General features: G+C 42.1%; 1 protein-coding gene across 4 annotated transcripts in view; it reads left to right on the forward strand.

Moving 5' to 3' along the window:
- Window positions 1–21,885, forward strand: part of EPC1 (enhancer of polycomb homolog 1) — a 110,762-nt gene that overhangs the window by 21,469 nt on the left and 67,408 nt on the right. For 2 of the 4 annotated variants that reach the window (XM_004049240.5, XM_004049239.5), the window contains exon 1: window positions 10,021–10,579. The exons of the other annotated variants lie outside the window; for them this stretch is intronic. In XM_004049240.5, the coding sequence (XP_004049288.1) occupies window positions 10,427–10,579 (153 nt within the window). In that variant the 5' untranslated portion in view covers window positions 10,021–10,426. Of the gene's footprint in view, window positions 1–10,020; window positions 10,580–21,885 lie in introns of those variants that run through there. 4 annotated transcript variants of the gene reach the window in all.

Here is a 21,885-nt window from a genome sequence, read left to right on the forward strand (position 1 = left end):
GAAACCAAATTCAGAAGAAATCTTAAGATCTGGATGTGGCTTTTACCTGTGTCAGTAATTCATGTAGAGAAGTCATGTAGGTCTTTGGTTTCCAAGCTTCTACAGCTTTAACTCTGGAAGATACGTCATGTACTCTGTTCTAACATGGGAGGCGCTGAGGATGATAGCTACTCTGTGTCCCTGGCTATGTCCTGAAGCTTAACTGATTTTTGACTTCAAAGTGGTCTCATTCTTGTGAACAAGTACTTAAACAATGATTATAGGAGGGTACTGGGAAATCACTTTTTTGGGGGCTTTGGTAAATTTTTTTTTTTTTTTTTTTTTTTTTTTTGATGCAGAGTCTCGCTCCCTCGCCCAGGCTGGAGTGCAGTGGCGCGATCTCAGCTCACTGCAAGCTCCGCCTTCCGGGTTCACGCCATTCTTCTGCCTCAGCCTCCTGAGTAGCTGGGACTACAAGCACCTGCCACCGCGCCCCGCTAATTTTTTGTATTTTTAGTAGAGACGGGGTTTCATCGTGTTAGCCAGGATGGTCTCGATCTCCTGACCCTGTGATCCGCCCGCCTCGGCCTCCCAAAGTGCTGGGATTACAGGCGTGAGCCACCGTGCCTGGCGGTAAATGTTTAATCAACGTGCGCAGGCACCACTAGGCCTATAACTTCCAATTCACAGCTCAGCTCACAGAGTCTATTTTCCTCCCATGGTGTCCTAAAGAAATTGGGTTTACTGTGACCTCCTCATTCTTTTTGATTCTCCTCGTTGATCTCCTCCTTGAAATGCTGACCTCATTTGGCTTGTCTCCAGGCTTCTCCCAGCCTCTCCCTCTGTTCTTGTCCTGGGTATCTTCTAGATGTTGGTATTCCCCAGGGCTCCATTCTCTATGCTCCTCTCTCACTCCCTGAGTGAGTCTTCACACCAAGAATCCCACTCCATGGGCTTCCAGTCATTCACTTTCCCTTCCCTGCTCTGAAAGGGAAGGGGAACTAGATTCACAGTACTTACCTAAGCAATTGGCACAGTGTTACTCAAGGTGTCATGGAGAAGAATAAATACAGTGAAAGATAAAACATTTTATTTCACTAATCTTAATTTATTAGATGATAATTCTGTACCCCAAGTTTCAGTAAGAAAACAGAATTTCCTTCCTCGTGTTATAAAAGCAAAAGCAATTCATGATATTTTCTCTCTCGAAGCCCTTCTTCCCTGGCAGTCTTTGTCTACCACCCACTAATAAATTGTACTTAAATGTTCCAACATATGTTTCTACTTCATTAACAATTTTTCTCATTCCTCTAAATTTTGTTCCTTCACCCATCATGTACCATCTGTACCATACTGATTTGTATGTGCATTACTTAGTAAAACTAATGCTTAAGTAGTCTATCTACTCAAAAGTGTAAGGCACTGGCCAGGTGCAGTGGCTTACACCTGTAATCCCAGCACTTTGGGAGGCCAAAGCAGGCAGATCACCTGAGGTCTGGAGTTCAAGACCAGCCTGGCCAACATGGTGAAATCTTGTCTCTACTAAAAATACAAAAATTAGCTGGGCGTGGTGGCGCACGCCTGTAGTCCCAGCTACTCGGGAGGCTGAGGCAGGAGAATGGCTTTAACTCAGGAGGCGGAGGTTGCAGCCAAGATCATGCCACTGCACTCTAGCCCAGTCAACTCTGTCTCAAAAAAAAAAAAGGGTAAGGCACTAAAGGTAGTGTGTTGTTTGTTTTTGTCTTTCTACCACTTATAACCTTGCACCAATGCCTGGCCTACACATAGTAATCTGTCAGTATGTGCCAGTCAATGGATTTAATGGGTTGACAGTAATTTAACATAATCCAGTTTAGATAAATACCACCAAATATTTCTAAAATGTATATGGTTTAATTTGTACATTTTTCTAAGATAGACTTTTATTCTGAGAAATTAATTGTTGGGATGAGACATGGAAGAGACTACTGAATAGTTCCTCTGCTAAGGAGTAAATTATTATTTTTCAAGTTCAGTTTCTCAACAGTTTCCTGTTCACGCATCCCACCACTTCTCCAACTGCAACTAGTAGTATCCTCCTTAAAATGCTGTCATAGAGGTATCAACTGCTTGCCAGCACAGTGAGGAAAAGATCAGATGATTTACAGCAGTGGTCCCCAGCCTTTTTGGCACCAGGGACTAGTTTCATGGGAGACAACTTTTCTATGGATCCAGGGGAAGGGAGTGCTCCCCCTTTGAGGATGATTCAAGTGCATTACATTTATTGTGCACTTTATTTCTATTATTATTACATTGTAATATATAATGAAACAGTTCTACAACTCACCATAATGTAGAATCAGTGGGAGCCCTGAGCTTGTTTTCGTGCAACTAGACAGTCCTATGTGGGGACAGTGATGGGAGGCAGTGACAGATCATCAGGCATTAGATTCTCATAAGGAACATGCAACCTAGATCCCTCAATGAGCAGCTCAGAATAAGGCTTGAGGTCCTATGAGAATCTAATGCCGGGTGAAGCTTGGGTGGTAATGTGGGCACTAGGGATTGGCTGTAAATACAGATGAAGCTTTGCTGGCTCGCCTGCCACCCACTTCTGTGCTGTGTGGCCAGTTACACATTACACATTTACAATAAATGTGTAAATCCCAATACATTTACACATTTATTGTGTAAATCCCAATACATTTACACATTTATTGTGTAAATCCTAAGGTTATAGAAAACCTAAACCTTAGGATTTACACAATAAATGTGTAAAGACATTCTATTTAGATTACATAGAAAATCTAAAATGTATTGTGTGACATCTTTTTGAAATCCCAATATTGCTGCAACTACAATTCTCAGATAGTCCCATTTGTTTAAATCACGCATTTTCTTTCTTTCTTTCTTTTTTTTTTTTTTTGAGGCAGAGTCTCACTCTGTCGCCCAGGCTGGAGTGCAGTGGCACAATCTTGGCTCACTTCAAGCTCCGCCTCCCGGGTCCACACCATTCTCCTACCTCAGCCTCCCAAGTAGCTGGGACTACAGGCGCCCACCACCATGCCCAGCTAATTTTTTGTATTGAATCATGCATTTTTCATTTCTTTTTTGTTGTTGTTGTTAAACTTCATATTGAAGATAAAGTTAAACTGAAATAACTTTGAGTCCATCCTGCTACTGTTTGCTAAGATTGATAATTTGCCCTTTATTCTCTTAAGGTACAGATATATTGTTTCTAAATATATTCTGAATGATTTTATTTTATGTGAAAAATAGTTCTTAAAGATTATGTACAGAACTCCATGCACAAATTACTCAGTAAGGAAAATCAGTACTTCAGATATTGTTTCTGTGACACCTTAGTAAATATATTGAAAGGCAACTGTAATATTTTCTTTCCAACGTTTCCTAGATGAAAAAAACAACATACCATAAAGGGCTTCCAGTGTTTGTTTACCTAAATGTTATGGTGGAAGAATTGTTTGCCGTCATTTCTTTATGTAGCTTATTATGAAAGTAAAAAGCAGGAAGTTAAAAGAAATGATTAGAAATGATTACTTCAAGTGATAATGTATTCAGTATTCATACTTTTGCAAAATGCTTTAAATTATTGCACTACATCACTTTTTAATGTAGAGATCATTGTGCATTTACATGGTTGAAAGACATTAATTTCACATTTTCCCAATTAAGTACAAATACAGTACCTCACTTTATTATTAGTCCCGTGAGGATGTAGAGACCATATCTTGTTTATTATTGTTTCTCCAACACAAACTGTTTTGCCTTAGCTCTTAGTAAACATTCGATAAATATTTGTTGAATGCTTGAAGAAATGAGGAATCCGGACTCCTGCTACCAAAACCAGTATTATGATTTTTAATCTTGTTGTCCCATCAAAGAGAGTTTAACTCTTTGCATCACTGTCCATTCTGGCTGTCATTCTTTCCTGCCTGCCTCAGAAAAAGACAGCCCTAAAATTAACCCATTTAAATGATTCTTTGCTTTTAGTATACAAACATGCCCACATCTCTCCTACTTTCAAAAACAATGAAACCCTTGACTTCAAATAGCTACCCCTTTCTCTCTCTCTTTGCCCTTCATTACCAGCCCTCTTAAACATCTCTGTCTTTGATTCTAGTTCTGTCCGCACTTCACTTCAATCTGGGACTGCACTCTGGAATCAGATACCAGGGATTTCTTTTTTTGCTATTTTTTTTTTTTTTTGAAATGGAGTTGTGCTCTTGTTGCCCAGGTTGGAGTGCAATGGCACGATCTTGGCTCACTGCAACCTCCGCCTCCTGGGTTCAAGGTATTTTTCTGCCTCAGCCTCCTGAGTAGCTGGGATTACAGGCATGCGCCACCACGCCCAGCTAATTTTATATTTTTAGTAGGGACAGGGTTTCTCCGTGTTGGTCAGGCTAGTCTTGTACTCCCCACCTCAGGTAATCCGTCCGCTTTGGCCTCCCAAAGTGCTGGGATTACAGGTGTGAGCCACTGTGTCTGGCCAGATAGATACTAGGGATACTAAGCACTGCCTCTTATCAGCTTCGTGGCCATAAGCCAGTCACACAACCTCTCTAAACCCAACAGGAAATACCTAACAGGGCTGTCATGAAAATTGAGATAATGCATTTAAAGTATTTCTGCATCACCTGGTACATACTAGGTGTTCCATAAATGGTAGCTATTCTTCCTGTTGACTGAAAGCATAATAGGAACTCAGAGATGAGAAAGGCTGGGGGAGGCTTATTTTGCATTTACCTAACTGCTCACCGATGCTTCAGATTATGAAATTAGGGCCCAGAGAGTTTAAGTAGTCAATGTTTCATGGGGGAGGTGATATTTGAGTTGGATTTTGAAGGATAATAACAATATCTTACATCTATTGAGGGTTCACTGTGGGCCAGGGATGATTCTAAGTGCTTTACATGGTTTGTTTTACTTAGTGTTCAAAACATTCCTGTGAAATAGGATTTCGGTAGACAGTCTGAGGCAGGACAGGGAGGACAGACTGAAAAGAATCAATACAGCTGGGCCGGGCGCAGTGGCTCACGCCTGTAATCCCAGCACTTTGGGAGGCTGAGGCGGGTGGATCACGAGGTCATGAGATCGAGACCATCCTGGCTAACACAGTGAAACCCCATCTCTACTAAAAATTAAAAAAAAAAATTAGCTGGGCTTGGTGGCAGGTGCCTGTAGTCCCAGCTACTCAGGAGGCTGAGGCAGAAGAATGGCGTGAACCTGGGAGGCGGAGGTGGCAGTGAGCCGAGATTGCGCCACTGCACTCCAGCCTGGGCAACAGAGCGAGACTCTGTCTCAAAAAAAAAAAAAAAAATCAGTATGGCTGGGCACGATGGTTCACGTCTGTCATCCCAGCACTTTGGGAGGACGAGGTGGGTGGATCACCTGAGATCAGGAGTTTGAGACCAGCCTGGCCAACATATGGTGAAACCCCGTCCTTACTAAAAAAAATACAAAAATTAGCCGGGCGTGATGGCACACACTTGTAATCCCAGCTACTTGTGAAGCTGAGGTAGGAGAATCACTTGAACCCGGGAGGTGGAGGTTGCAGTGAGCCGAGATCACGCCACTGCACTCCAGCCTGGGCAACAGAGCAAGACTCCATCTCTCAAAATAAAATAAATAAATAAATAAATAATCAAAAGAATGAATAAAAACCTGGAGGCAGGAAAGACACGCTGATTTTTTTTTTCTTTTTTTAAGATGGAGTTTCACTCTTATTGCCCAGCCTGGAGTGCAATGGTGCAATCTCGGCTCACTGCAACCTCCACCTCCCAGGTTAAAGCGATTCTCCTGCCTCAGCCTCCTGAGTAGCTGGGATTACAGGCGTGCACCACCATGCCCGGCTAATTTTTTGTATTTTTAGTAGAGATAGGGTTTCATCATGTTGGCCAGGCTGGTCGTGAACTCCTGACCTCAGGTGATCCACTCTCCTCGGCCTCCCAAAGTACTGGGATTACAGGCATGAGCCACCGCACCCAGCCGACATGCTGATTTCTGAAGATGGTGATGAGACTGCTAGCTAGAGTGAAAAGCTTGTCTTAAGCAATAATGACAAACGATGTTGGACACAGTGGGGCAAAATTACAGGAGGTCTTGATAACCAAACACTCCAAAATTTGGCTTTATCTAATGGGCAAAACAAGAGCAGTTATAAAGATATGACTTGGGGAAGGGAGGATACAGAATGAAGTACAGTTTTTGGCACACTGACTTGGTGACATGCATTGTGAGGCCCCAGGGACCTAGAGCCTCTGCTTCCACTTTTGGTTACCACTAGCCACCAACAGAAGAGTACCAGCACAGTTTCCTATAAAGTGAGAGCTTTAAAAAGGTTTATTGAGGGAATGAGTAAATAAAGGACGGACTGAATAAATAAAGGATGAATGGGAGGCTGTTTCTAGGGGTGAAGTGATCAGAGTTGGGACTATGTTTAAGACAATGGAAATGGAAATTGGGAAGTAAATCCCAGAAACAATTTCAAAGAAGAAATCATAAGACTTGGATACATACCGAACATAAACTACTATTTAGAGCTGTATTTCAAATGTATTAGTTACCACAGAATGCAGTGTCAGAGCAGTTGCCTTTGGCATATTCTAAGTTTTTGTTAAGTAGAAATTCTGTATTTGGAACAGAAATCACATTTCTTGTGCTATTATATGTAATGATTATTACCATGAAAACTCATGTCTCTTTACTTTCTACTCCTACTCCATCCACCCAAGTTCTTACCAGTTTTATCTCCTAATTGGATTGTTGTTGGAGTCTCCTACTGAACTCCGGCCAAATAAACCTCCTCATCCTCAATCATACCTGACAGTTGCCGCCTCTCACCCTTTTGTTCATACAGTTGCATTCCCCCATGAATGTTCTTTCTTCTATAATAGCATTTCATTCCCATGAGCAGTTGAAACCTTAGCCATCCTTCAGAATCAGATCGCATGCTGCTTCTCCATGCTGTCTGATCAACCCAGATGGGACCTACTGCTCTCTTTTCTGAACTCCCATAGCCACTGCATTTCATTATACTGCCTTGCCACTTGGGCAACTGGGTATCCATTTGCCAGTGTTTTATTTGTATCCCCTACAATGACAGTACTGTGTGTTACCTGGTTATCCAATACGTATTTGTGACATCAAACTATCTTAAATACTCCAAATCCTTTCCCAAACAAGAGTTTCCCTCTGCCGTTAGGGTATTCACCTTTGCCCTAGCATACGTTGTTTGCAACATCGAGAATTTCACATCACTTTTGTTGGGGATACTTAGAAAAAGAAGGAATTTTAAGTTGAGAACAGAAAAGAATTGTTAAAGTGAAAGTACAGGATTAACCATTTTTTCAAGGAATCTTTCGGACAGATAAAAGCATCTAGGGAAAACTAAACCTGAACCTTTACTGCTGCCTTCCTGTCCCTTAAGGTGAAGAAAAGTGAACTGCATAAAAAAGAGGCATGGGTCCGAACGCAGTGGCTCACACCTGTAATCCCAGCACTTTGGGAGGCCGAGGTGGGAGGACTGCTTGAGGTCAGGAGCTCAGGAGCAGCCTGGGCAACAGAGGGAGGCCCTGTCTTTAGAAAAAATTTAGAAATTAGCAGGGTATGGTGGCATGTACCTTTAGTCCCAGCTACTGATGGCTGAGGCAGGAGGATCACTTGAGCCCAGGAGTTCAAGGCTGCAGTAAGCCACGATCACAACACTGAACTCAGGCCTGGGAGATAGAGACACTGTCTCTAAAAAACAAAAATTTCAAAAAAGGGTTTTTTTGTTTGTTTGTTTTAATTTTATAAAAGAGGCTTGGGACTCCAGCCTTTGAGTCCTTGGGAACTCAGAAGGACCTGAGAGTTGGAAATCCACAGCATTGAGGAGACGATAAAGGAATGATGAGAAAAAGGTGTCTCTTAGCAGGCATATAATATTATCTGCCAAAAGGCAAGCTGAATCTGTAAGCTTATCTCTGAATTTGCCACGGAGGGTGATTTTAGACTCTCTAGAGAATAAGAAATTTTTTTGTACTCCACCCATTATTACTAATGTAGGATGTGGAAATAGTTATTTTGTTGTTTACTGTTATTTTAATGAGGGTAGAAATAATTCATTTCCTTGGTTCACTCTTGACTTACTCTATTTTGTTCTTAAAATCTTAGGCTCCTCAATCATGAATTCTACTGCTAGGACTTTCAGGAACCTAATGTTGTAGGCTGGAGAGGACTGTTAGAATAATATTCAGCCAGTATTTTCGGAACTGTTAAACCTGGCTAAACAGGTGTCATTCCACAGTGAAGTTGGCAATTCTTGAGGCTCCCAGAAAGTGACTGCTATCTAATGACTCAGCCTGTGGACACGTCGCTGCCGTTGTCTTAAAATACCTTTCTTCCCTTCATTTTTACTTTTTTTGCAAAGTTAACCCACACTTATCCTACATAATTTTACCCAGATATCATCTCTTCCAAAAAGTCTTCCCTTGCTACTTCATTAGAACTACTCTTCTGGGTTGGGCGCCACTCTTGCCCCTTCCCACAGTGGCCTGGACTTTCACCATAACACTTAGCTCGCCGTGTGGCAGTTGCCATTCGCGGGTCCTTCTCCCCACTGTGTAAGCTCCTCCAGGAGCCCTGTGGGTGCCAAGCTGACTTGGAAGGCTATGAGGGCTCAATACACACCCTCAATACTCATTGAATGAATAAAGGCATGGTCTCTGTATAGGAAATGCAGGTGAACGTCCTTATGCCTCACTTAAGTGAGCTGCCAATATCGGAGTTTAAGTATAATTTTGGAGAACTGCAATCCGTCCTGTTTTCTCCCTACCCCACGGGAGCTGGCTAAACCAGCCTGGAGGCTAGCAGTTTGCCTGTGTGCCCTAAGCTAGTGACAGCCCATATCAAGCCCAGTATTTAAGGAGCGTGATTACTTTTACTATGTAGTCCCCAGGGAGAAAAACAACTCAAAACATTTTTGTATCTTTTTGTATCTTGTTGCACAAGATACAAAATTGTGCACTAAGATACAAATTGAAACTCGAATTGAAATTTGGCTGCCAATTTATTAAACCCACCCCAACAATCTTCCCTATTAAAAAAAAAACAACAACAACGAAGAGATCTCAGGATACCCATTTTCATGTGTAATATAAACCGATGCCACCCATCTATCATATCCATCTAAATCTAATAATTAAGCTTTTTGTTTGTTTGGCGGGAGTACGACAGGTCTTTATATGATTCAATGTTACAAAGTTTTTCAGAGGACAAATGGTAACAGTGTGAACCCACGGCTATGATGAAGCCGCAGTTTCTTTGAGTACAAAATCATGAGCTAGATATAAAGAACTGGCTTTAAATTCTGAAGTAGATCTTGCTTTTAAATGTTATAGTGGTGGGTAATAATTTCCTTTGCTTCAGTTACTATTTAAAAAGTAAATATGTATAGATAAAAATGCAGGATTTTAAAAAATCTACTTTGTAGAAGAGGATACCTATCATTTATATTAAGCCCAATGCGTGGGAAACGGATCAATGACTTGATGCTGTGCCTATAAAACATTATAATCCAAAGTTGCATTAGGACATAAACATAACTGCTGATAAAAGTTTACTCAAAGTAGCATCTGCCCCTAATTCAGTTTGTATTTTTATCGTAAAGACCTAAGGCGCCGCGGGAACTAGGCTGTGCGTTCGCCCCCCGCGGCAGACGGCGGCGCGCGGCGCCTCTGGAGCGCCCCTCCGAAGCCCCGCGGGGGCGGCCGTGGCCCCGGGGCAGCCGCTGGCGAGCAGCCCACAGAGGTCCGAGCCCTCCGAGCCCCAGGTGCCCGGGGCCCGAGCCCCGCCTGCCACTCTCCCCAGCTGCCTTTCCAAACGGCGGCGTGCTGGTGGAGAGAGTTTTCCCGCACCTTGTTCGCCCGTCAGAAAGCGGCGCCGGGAGGGAGCGAGCGTGAGAAAGCGAGCGTGTGCGCTGCCGGAGACCACGACCCAAGAGCCGGCGCCCGGTGTCCGAGCGCCCAGTCCGCCCCCGGACCCGCGAAGGGCGGGGGCCCGGAGCAGCGAGGCGCGGGAAGCGAGGCCGACGGGTGCCGGGGGTTGGCGGGACGCGCGCTCCGTGCCGGCGCCGGCCTCGAGCCCGCGCTCCCTCCCCCCGCCCGCGTGCCCGCGCCGCTGCGCGATGCAGTGTGGGGAATGGCTGGGGTTGGCTGAAGAGCGCACAGTGGAGTTTTAATGTCCGCCATGTTGGCCATGGCGTATTGAAGAGAGCGAGCGAGAGAGGAGCGGAGCGGCACAGCCTCCCACCCTCCCGGCTGGTGTTAGTGCCCGGACGGCGGGCTCTGCGCTCCGCCCCTCAAGTCCCCGGCAGCGGTTGGCGAGTGGGGACCGAACCCCCGGTTCTCCATGATCCCGCTGGCCGGGGCCGTTTCCCCAGAGCGGAGAGGTATCTGCTGCGCCTGAGATGAGTAAACTGTCGTTTCGGGCGCGGGCGCTAGACGCCTCGAAGCCGCTGCCGGTTTTCCGCTGTGAGGATCTGCCCGACCTGCACGAATACGCCTCGATAAACAGGGCCGTGCCGCAGATGCCCACCGGAATGGAGAAGGAAGAGGAGTCGGTACGTGTTAACTCCCCTGTCCGACCCACCGTCAGGCCCGCTCCCTCTGCTGCCTGCGGCGGCGGCGGAGCAGCAAACCCACACAAAATGGCCGCCATCTTCTCTTCGCCGCCGACTCTCAGTCGCCGGCCGGGCCTATACCCCGCCTCCCCCAGCCTCGACCCCCGGCCGCCGCGGCCCAGCGGGGCCCCTTCTAAGGCCACCCGCTGACCCTGGCCACTTGTACCCGGGTCCCGCGGAGTTCGGGGGCCCGAAAGGCACAAAGGGGTCACGTGACGAAGCTGCCGGCAGCCATTTTGTGTCTTAGTTCTTGGGTTGGGCCTTGTGCATCCGGAGAGGGGAACGGGCTGGGTGGCTGTGGGGGTGCGGCAAGTCGGGAGCCGTGGAGGACCCGCCTGCAGGCCTCTCCGTGGGCCGCTGGGTGGCGCTGCAGGGCCACTGCGGCCCGCGCGCCACTGCCCGGGCCGGGAGCGCAGGTTCTGTGCACAGTCCGGGAATTTGATTGCCCCATGGTCTGGGAAGCTTGTTGGGCTCAGTGCAGCCCCCACGTGGAGCCTCAGACGGGCATGTCATGTCGCCTGCTGCTCTATGAGGCTTTTCTCCCCCTCTGCACGGAAATGTCGAGGGTGCAGCGTGTTTGCCCGGACGACTTACTTTTCTAGAAGATAAGACTTACTTTCAGTGTCCTCTTTCTGGGACGTTTGCATCCATCCCTCTCCAGAGCTAGTTGGTCGGAGGATAATAAACCACTATCCCTGACTTTTTCTGTGATCCTTGCGAATATCTTGCAGATTTGTTTGGAGTATCTCTCTCTTCCGAAGCCTGTAACCTTACCTATTTGTAAAATAAATTTAAGTTCTCCTGCTTTCTGGTATCTCAACATAGGGGGAGAAAAGACCCAATTTAAGTAACTGTTATAGATCTAAATTTCGAAGGAGGATCCTTTCTAATTCAAAACCGAACTAAAACTAAGTGACTTGATTCACAGAAATCTTAATATTGAGATGTCTAAATTGGGTGGGTTTCAGCACGTAAATGACTGTTGACAACTAATAGACATTTTACCGTCGCTGTGGCTTTACTTTTTTGTGGAAGTTGGGTTCGGACACCAGGATAATAGAATCTTCCTCTCATTTCCCCCAGATCCTTGACAGTATAACTTGATGACTTCTAATCCTAAGGAATTGCATACCTTGGTTTTCAGGTACAGCCATTTAAACAGGGTGCAGTGTATTGACAGTTCAAGGAAGTCCAGGAGTCGCGTGGATTTGTGTGCTACAATTTTGTTGTGGAAAATTGTACTGTGATACTTCTCTTGGTACTGTAAGAATTTTTAATGTAGAAATTATGCTCTGTAATGTTGTTTTTGGAAATAAAACTGTTTAAACTCTTTGGGTTGTTTAACCTTTTAAAGTAAAATAGCTGTGACAGTGGAATGTTACTTTTGAGAGTAGTGTCTTAAATCTAACTTTACAGATAAGCCAAGTGTATGTAGTAGCTCAGATTGTCTAGTTGGGCACTGACTTTCAGCACATTGTCTCATGAGACACTACCTCTTAATTTACTTGTATCAACTTTAGAGTAGCATGGCCATTTGTTTATTTTTTAATAAGTGATTTGTTTTTAAAAATTAAAGTACTTGTGACTGCAGAATCTTGTCTTTTGGTTTTATTTTTATTTCTGTTTATAAGTTTTACAGATAATACTTTCAAGTATTGGGGTGTTGGTTTTACCCTGCCCTGGAAATTAATTTGTAGTTCTTGTTTAGCAGCCAAGGAAGGGGAAAGCCTTGATTAAAGCAAGACAGCACAACAGTACACTTTAGACTTTAGTTAAGTCTTGCTTCTGTGAATACTTTGGACAGTCCCAAGAGTTACAACCTAAAGTCAGAGCTGAGCTCAATGAAGTATCAGTGCTTGTTAAATTTTACAGGTAATTTTTATTCGCTGAAATAATTTAGATTTTTTTTTTCTTTTCTTTTCTGAGATGGAGTCTCACTCTTTTGCCCAGGCTGGAGTGCAGTGGCAGCATCTCGGCTCACTGCAACCCTCCGCCTCCCGAGTTCAAGTGATTCTCCTTCCTCAGTCTCCCCAGTAGCTGGGATTATAGGCGCTTGCCACCACGCACGGCCGATTTTTATACTTTTAACAGAGACGGGGTTTTGCCATGTTGGCCAGACAGGTTTTGAACTCCTGACCTCAGGTGATCCGCCCGCCTCGGCCTCCCAGAGTGCTGGGATTACAGGCATGAGCCACCGCGCCCGGCCAATTTTGACATTTTATACTGCGGTGGCTATCAATAGTTTGTAACATGTGGAGTCCCTAATTTTGAAACATAGGGATTTTTTTTTTCTTCAGATTGCCTTTTCCAAATATCTGTTTAGAATTTTTCACTTCACATCCAACCAAAGCTATGTATGAGGAGAGAAGCATAGACCTCAAGAATAGATACTGAACCTAATGGAAGAATGTAAAAAGTACCTGGTAAACAAGCTGCTTTACAGTCCTGTGGTTCATGCTGTTAGTGGTAGGGTGTGTAAATCATAATATTGAAAGTAGTGTGTTATGCAGTGTTGAAAAGGTATATTAAACATAAAGGTAATTGAATTCTGGATTCACCATAGAAAAACTTTTTGATGATGTGCGGAAGTATTTTGTACTTCTAATAAAGAGGAAGGGTTAAAGCAAACTTCTGCCTTTAACTGACACATTAGTTATTTGTTATCTTGTTAGGTCACTGTAACCTAGAACCTGAATTGACTGTCTTAGAAAAAAAAGTATGTAGTCCTATGTTGGTCCTGAAAGGTGAGGGCAGTTTTTTTATACACCACCTCATTAAAGCATTTTATTGATCAAAATAATCTGCAGAATTGTCATGTGAAATACACCTAGTAATTGTTACGTTGTTTCTGGATATACTTGACAGAAATCCAGGTCTTGTAACATTGGGAAAATAAGTATTATTCGTGTATTCCCATTTAACCGGTTTTAATACTATGAGCTGCACACACGGGCCTAACGAGGCAGACTTTTTAAGAAACAACTTTAAGTAGAAGCCCTTACACCCCCCCCCCCCCCGCCCAAAATAATTTGGAGGCAAAAAATGTTACTGAACTTATTTATTTTTTAATTATTGTAGTAGTACTGAAAAAGTAACTTCAGATTGTGATAAATTGAAGGATTTGACTGGGTCAAAGATGTTAGAGATTAAATGCGAATTCGCAGAATGTAATGCATCGAAATTTGCTAAGTCTGAAAGTAACAGATTGGCAGGATGCTGTGGCTCACGCCTGTAATCCCAGCACTTTGGGAGGCCGAGGCGGGTGGATCACCTGAGGTCAGGAGTTCGAGACCAGCCTGGCCAACATGGTGAAACCCTGTCTCTACTAAAAATACAAAAATTAGCCAGCCGTGGTGGCAGCTGCCTGTAATCCCAGCTATTCGGGAGGCTGAGGCAGGAGAATCGCTTGAACCCGGGAGGCAGAAGTTGCAGAGAGCTGAGATCGCCCCACTGCACTCACAGCCTGTGCAAGAAGAGCGAAACTCTGTTTCAGAAAAAATAATTTAATTAAAAATAAAAATAAAGTAACGGATGATGAAAACAATGTATTTAATGAAGTACAGATGTGACTTAAATCACAGCGAAATAACAGACTTTCAGCTCTGAGATAATTGAGTCCCTTTGGGGTTTAAAAAAAGATAAAAGTTTAAACAAGTGCTTGGTTGGTGTGGGGCATATGTCCTATTATGAATATTTTACAGTGTTAACTTTAAGATTATAATTTAATTATCTTTATAATCAACTCTTGTGCTACAGCTTCGCATTCTATAGAAAGGTTAAACTTACCAAATGGATTAATACTATCAAATCTTTTTGTTAAAATTGACTCTTTTGATTAAAATTGGAGCTTTATGTTGTTAACCATTCTCCTTTATGGAAACATCACTTTTAAAAAGTCGATTTTAAAATGATGTTTAGCAAAATGGAGCTACTGTTCCACAGTAGTTTTAACTTTTCATTGGGTTGTCTAGGGTGCGTTGTTCCATTTATGAGGGGGTGGCAACTTAACCTTTCCTCTCCTGTTACCTAGACTGGTTTGGGTAGGAGATTTGGTGTAATTAAGATGTTAATGATGTTTTCATATTGATACTACCCTACAGTCACCTTTGAAACTGTTACAAGTAGGATCTAACCACCATAATCCAGCACCTTGGTTCTATAGGATTCTAACAGGACAGGATAGTCTTTATACTCCCACCTTTTCTGTATTACTGGCACAATATACATTGTTACTAAGCCCAAGTTAAGAACTATTTATAAGAAGTGGATGGGAGTTGTTTGTTTTTAATTATGGGGAAATGGGAAATATGTACGTGTCCTTGATATGAGAAAAAAATGGTTACTACATTTCCAAAACGTAGTAATAAAAACCTAGTTTAAATTTAAATCACTTTGAAAGAGACCAAGAGTCTCTTTCTTTAACCTTTAATATTTTAAACCAATATTTTTAGTCCCTTTATCTGGAGCTGTAAAGATCAATCTAGATTTCTCCATTCTATCCACTGTCTTGGAAGTGAAGAGAAATACATGAAATCTCAATTATAGTAGAAGCAAAGTTTAACAAACTAATTACAGATAGTTAGAAAAGAATTGAGAGTATGGGGATTTTTGCATTAGATTACAATTACTTCAGATAAAATCAAAGAGAATTAATAAAATGTTTCAGCTTTCTATACTGTCCAAAGATATTTTTGCATAAAGTTGCTAAGCTAGGGTTCTGAGGATTAGGTGGAAATAATTCTGGAAGTGATGAATTCCCACCATATGCCTATAAAATGTTAGAATATGTTTTTCTAGGGAGAAGGTTCACACTTGTCATCAGTTTCTCAAAGTATCGGTAATGGGCTGGGGCAGAAAGCCCAGGGGTTAAGATCAGCTGTTCCATAAATTTCAAACTGAGTCATTTTGGTTTTATCTCAGTTTGGCAGTTACTAAATAGACTTAGTCAAAGGAGGATAATTGAAAAAGGACAGGCAGTCCAGGAAGAGACTAAGGATTCTTGAATACAGAAGGGACCTTTTGAACACTTACATGCCTACGCACCTGAAATGTTAGTATTAACTTTTGTTTCAGTATACCATTTGAATGTGTTTATGTATCTGATGGTATTTTGTGGGTGCTTTTCATGATCAGCAATGGCATTTGTACTGAATTACATTTTTTCTGTTAATAGGACTTAATTAAAAGTACTGTCTACAGTGTAGGTTAAATTTTGTAAACGAGAGAAAAAATTCTGCATAAAGGTTCATGAATGTGTGGGCAGGATTAAATATACCAACCAATCCTGTTAAAAATGGCTGGGTTTTAGTTTTATATTTTGCATTCTACTGTGTCATGGTATGTACTGGTAGTAATGGTAGAAACAGAATCTATACACACACACACACACACACAGACATGTGTCCATGTTTTAAAGCACTTAGTAATGGCAAGAGTTCTTTTTATGTATGTAAAGATGTGATTTCTGATTACATTTATTACTCAATTTTCTTGAAAAGTTAAGGATGCTTAATTGTTAACAGCAGTTAGTTAAAAGCAGAAGATAGCATTTTAAGGGAGCAATAATACCATGGAATTGTATCATTTGTGATTGTACTTCTTAGAAGAAGAGAGCACAAGGAAATGAGAATTTTATATTGTAATTCAGGAATAAAATGAATTGAGTGTGTCTCAGGGCAAAAGTGATATGAAAGTATGACATACTTTCAGAGACAACTAGAGTATGTATTTTACTTTTAAAGTAGACTTTTGGAACACTGCAGTGTGACTTGCATTGATATAACTTTTTGATAAGAATAAACCAAATTCTGAGAAATCAATGAGAAGACAAGGGATTCAAATGTTTTAAACAACTTGCTAGAATTGCGGTTTTTTTTTTTTTTTTTTTTTTTTGAGTCAAAGTCTTGCTCTGTCACCCAGGCTGGAGAGCAGTGACACGATCATAGCTCACTGCAGCTGCAGCCTCAACCTCCCTAGCTCAAGCAGTCCTCTCACCTCAGCCTTACAAGTAGCTGAGACTACAGGTACACACCACCACGCCTAATTTTTTGTATTTTTATTTTTAGAGATTCACCGTGTTGCCCGGGCTGTTCTCAAACTCTTGGGCTCAAGTGATCCACCCACCTTGGTCTCCCAAAGTGCTGAGATTATAGGCGAGAGCCACTGCACCTGGCCCTAGAATTGCTTTTAATTTATTGATGCTAACTGTTGCCTTCAACACATTTATAAACTGTAGCAAATCTTTCTTGATTAGGTTTATTAAATCCTGTAATAATAGGTAGTGATTTTGAGTTCTTACAGTATTTTAAATATTGTGGACACTCAACTTTGCACCTTTAAATACATGAAGTGAATTCCATCTACCAACCTTGCTGTAATAGGTATATGAAAAACAAAAGCAAACTTGCTGTACTTATTACATCTACTATAATACGTTATCTGAGGTGTAGCTTTGATCAATGCAGATACAATCAGTTCTTTAAAAGATAAAGCCCTCCCTCAAGTATTTGTTGTAATGGAAGTTATCTTTAAAGTTTTGGTTCAGTTTTTGGGTATGTGTTGTGATAATCACTTGCTGAATTGCAAAGCAGATTATTTAAGCAAATCGTTTTGGTTGAATTTCCCTCAGTATAGCAAGTACTGACTGAAGAAATTGGATGTGACCTTAGAGTGAATCTAGGGGCAAACATGACCTGAGGTTTAAAATGTCCTGTGAATGATTTAATATAGGTTCTAATCTTTTTATATATTGGGATGAACTATTTTGATAATGTAGCAATTGTATATCCTTTGAGTATCCAAATAGCAATTGTGTATCCTAAGGAAACTTTCCCTACCTTGATTTTGTATCCATTGACAAGTCACTTAATGTCACTGAAAGAACTTTAGTCTCTGCATTTCTTAAGTCTTCTGAGCTACCTTACAAAATAGCTCTGAGGAGTGAATAAGGCAGTGTATGTAAAATCATGTACAGATGAATTTCATTATTACCAAACACTAATAGAATTTTTAGAATGGCCTTGCTTTTTGTTCTCAGAAGATACTTAACATTATATTTTGTATTTGGGATTGTGTGACATAAAAGTGTTAGATGTATTTTGTGTCCTTAGAGAGTTGTATGATATGATTGTGAAAAACTATGTATTTTAACTTAGGTTGTTATTATTATTACTATTGAGAGAGAGTTCACTCTGTCACCCAGGCTGGAGTGCAGTGGCATGATCTCGGCTCATTGCCACCTCCACCTCCCAGATTCAAGCGATTCTCGTGCCTCAGCCTCCTGAGTAGCTGGGACTACAGGTGTGTGCCACCATGCCCAGCTAATTTAGGTAATTATTAATAGGAAAAAGCATCAAACTAGGAGTTACTAGATGTAAGGCCTTACTCTAGCCTCTAGCTCTGCTTCCACATGCCCCAGGTTTTCTTGACTGTAAGATGCAGTAGGCCTATGGTAGTTTCCTGTTGTAATGAGAATATTCTGTTGCCATTATATTTAAATCTGTTTCCAAAAGAATTTTATGTGTTTAGAGAATAGTCATTAAATCTTGAGTTAATCTCATTTGCATATTATGTAAACATAATTTGCATGGATAGTTGGTTCCAGTTTAAGAAGGTCAAGTTCTAAAAGCCAATCTCTAAAGGATTTAAAGATATAATTGGATGCAGTAGTCAGAAAATAACTTACTGTCATGAGAATTTGAGATTAGAGCCAGAATTTATTATTATTATTATTGTATTTATTTATTTATTTTTTTGAGACAAGGCCTCCCTCTGTTGCCCAGGCTGGAGTGTAGTGGTGTGATCTTGGCTCATTGCAGCCTCAGCCTCCTGGGCTCCAGGCTCCTCCCACCTCAGCCTCCTGAGTAGCTGAAACTCCAGGAGGATGCCACCATATGTTCTTATGTGGCAGTGGAACAAGATACTGCAGAATTTTAGTTAGAAGGAGAAGGATAATTTTCTTTGGGTAGGTGGTTAGGAAACATGTGGCCTGAAACTTGAGTGGTGGTAATGAGCCGTGGGAAGATCTGCATGAGGAATAATCCAGAGAGACCTACAGGTGCACAGAGCCTGAGCTGAAACAGGAGGCCATTGTACTCAGAGCAGAGTGAGCAGGGGGTTGTAGATTAGGAGATGAGGACACATAGGTACTCACGATCCAGATCAAGAAGGGATTGTTAGGCTACCATGAGAAGTTTTGACTGTGTTGAAATGAAGTAAGCTATTAGCGAGTTTAAGGGAGTGACATGATCTGATTTAATGGTTTTTCAAGATTATTCTGGCTACCATGTGGAGAATGAGTCATACTGGGCAAGAGGGATGATGGTGGCTTTAAGTAGGGTTGGTGCTAGTGGAAATGAAGAGAAATGGATGGATTTGAGATATATTTTGAGGAGCCAGAACCAACAGAACTTGCTGGTGGATTTGAATGTACTAGATGGAGAGAGAGAATCCGAGGATGAACCTCCAAGTTGAGCAGCTGGATAGATGAGTGGGCCTCTTACAGAGAAGGGACAATTAGGGGTGGGGGATGTAGAAGGGATGGACTTGTTCAGTTTGAAATGTGCCTCTTTTGTCCTAATTGGATATGTGAGAATATGCACATTAGAGCAGTTTGTGCTAGAAGTGTATAATTTGGAAGTCATGAGTTGGTACTATAAATCTGAGAGTCTTCAGCTTATGAATCGCATGGAATGCTGTGCTCTGGGACTCAGAGGAGGAGCTACTGAAAAGATTTTCTTCATTTTTAGAATAAAAGCATCTCAAGAAGGAAGGACATTGGTTAACTATGTCCACTGAGAAGATGAAAGTATGGGACAGTAATTTAATTAGTTATGTGCTGTTGGCATGTTTTGGTGGAGTGGTGAGAAGGAAAGCCCAGCTGGAGTAGAAGAAATAATAGAAGATGAAAAAGGGGACATAGCAAGTATAGGCAACTCTTTGGAATAGCTCTGCTATGAAAGAGAGAAAAAAACAGGGCTGGAGTAGCTGGAGGAGGCTCCCAGATCAGCAAATGATTTCTTTTAAAAATTAGTTACAAAGTTCCATCAGGCACAAATGAAGGAAACAAATGAAGCTGAGCCCTAGATTGACCCACTTCACTGCCTTGAGAATTTTCAGATTGCAGCACAGGGATGGGAAATTCCAAACAGACCTGCCAGCTCCTTCAGTTGAAGAAACAGAATTCAGAGTATGGGGAGGCCTAAGTGACTTCGGAGCAGAGTACCAGGGCTGCACAGAAAAAGAGCTGCAGATATTCACAGGGTGTCCCTTTGAGTGTCTAGCTGAAAACTGATCTGATCCTGTCCATGGGGAACTTCCAAGTCTAGGGAAAAGCAACAGGAAAGAAAGAACAGTTTGGGAAGCTCATAGGGCTGAGACTGTGCTATACATTCCCACTAACCAGAATGGAAAGGCCTCAATACACAGCGTATCAAGTAGAACCCTCAGAAGGGTTATTGTCTCAGTAGTGAGGCCGAGGCCCGATTAGTTCTAAAGACTGTTCTGGACTTGCCCTAACAAAGATTGAGTACTAGCCTCAAAAGAATCAAACTAAATTTCAAGTAACTTGATTGTGTCCCAGAACAAAGGCCAAAAATGTTTAAAGGAATATTTAAAGATCCTGCAACATAAAGCTCAGTGTTTAGCATCCAATAAAAAATTATCAGGCATTTAAAGAAGCTGGAAAATATGGCCCATAATTAGGGAAAAAATTAACAGAGACATAGAAATAACCCAGGTAATCAAATTAGATTAAAATGTTAAAGCTACAAATAAAAGCAAGAATTACTAGAACTTGTAGAATTATTTCATTTGAAAAGTATGAAATAATCCCATCCTCTCTCCTACTCAAGGACTTCACTCCTAATAACTATTTTATGTCTCTCCTGGATCCATTTAATGGAGATATTGGTTACTAATTCCAACAGGAACTTTTTTTTTCCTTTGTGAAAGGAAGGCAGATAAATGAGAAAAGATGCATGTCAGTCGTTAAGAGTTGATTATGACAGGATGAGGTAGTTTATCCTATGGTTGTATTTTCTCTATGAGGTATGAGTGAGGTCATCACCTCAAGAGTGAGGGAGAACCTTCAGAGATGAGGTAGGTATAGGAAAGCTAACTTAGAAAAATGTAAAAGGATTGATAGACTTGCTGAGGTCTCAATATTTGTGATCATTTAAAGTGAGACCAGTCAGCTCACTTGGGCAGTAGCATTCACTTGAGTTCCAGCACAAAGTAGGTAGATAGGGTTTGTCAAGGGTCAATGTTTGGCCAGCAAGTAGAAAGGAGGAAGACAGGGATGAAGGCATTAAAAATTAGGTAGTAGGCCGGGCACAGTGGCTCACACCTGTAATCCCAGCACTTTGGGAAGCCGAGGCGGGTGGATCACAAGCTCAGGAGTTCGAGACCAGCCTGGCCAACATGGTGAAACCCAGTCTCTACTAAAAATAACAAAAATTAGCTGGACATGGTGGCAGACGCCTGTAATCCCAGCTACTCCAGAGGCTGATGCAGGAGAATTGCTTGAACCTGGGAGGTGGGAGTTGCAGTGAGCCGAGATCGTGCCATTGCACTCCAGCCTGGACAATAAGAGCAAAACTCCGTCTCGAAAAAAAAAAAAAAAAAGGGTAGTAGATTATCATGATGGACCACGGAATCTAAGCTGGGTAAGCAGGGAAAGAAGACATCCGGGAGCTGATGAATGGTAGAAAAGTGGTAGGACTCAATTGGGATGGAAGGCTCTGTGGAATTGATTTGTTACAGTGGGAGTGCTTGAGTGAGTGAAACCAAGTCAAGAGGGTGGTGGCTAAAGAGGGACATGCTTGAGTTTAAACTTCAGAGGTGGCACAATTATTAGTGAAGGCAAAATCTAGAGTATAACCATAGGTGTGGTGGCTGAGATGGAGTAGAGGAAAAGATCAGCGTGGGCGAGAAGGTCATGCTATTTCATCATTATCCATGTAAATTCTGTCATTAAAAATGATGCCAGAAGTGTGGTAGTTGAGAAAACAGCACTGTGACTGTGACTTAAAGAGTGTATATGACAGCTTCAGGGAGAGAGTGATGCTGTGAACTTCTGAGTGGTTGTGTTTTTTTGAAGGGACAACAAAGAAGAAATGGGATAGAACTGGCAATGGGAAGCAAGGAGAGTGGGTGTGTATGCCATCCACAAGTCTGTGGCATATGGGAAAATAAACAGCTTCTGCTTGAAAGGGCGATGGGGAGTATTGTTTCTGGAATACACTGCC

This window comes from Gorilla gorilla, chromosome 8, assembly GCF_029281585.2.
Source record: "Gorilla gorilla gorilla isolate KB3781 chromosome 8, NHGRI_mGorGor1-v2.1_pri, whole genome shotgun sequence".
NCBI classification, from domain to species: domain Eukaryota; kingdom Metazoa; phylum Chordata; class Mammalia; order Primates; family Hominidae; genus Gorilla; species Gorilla gorilla.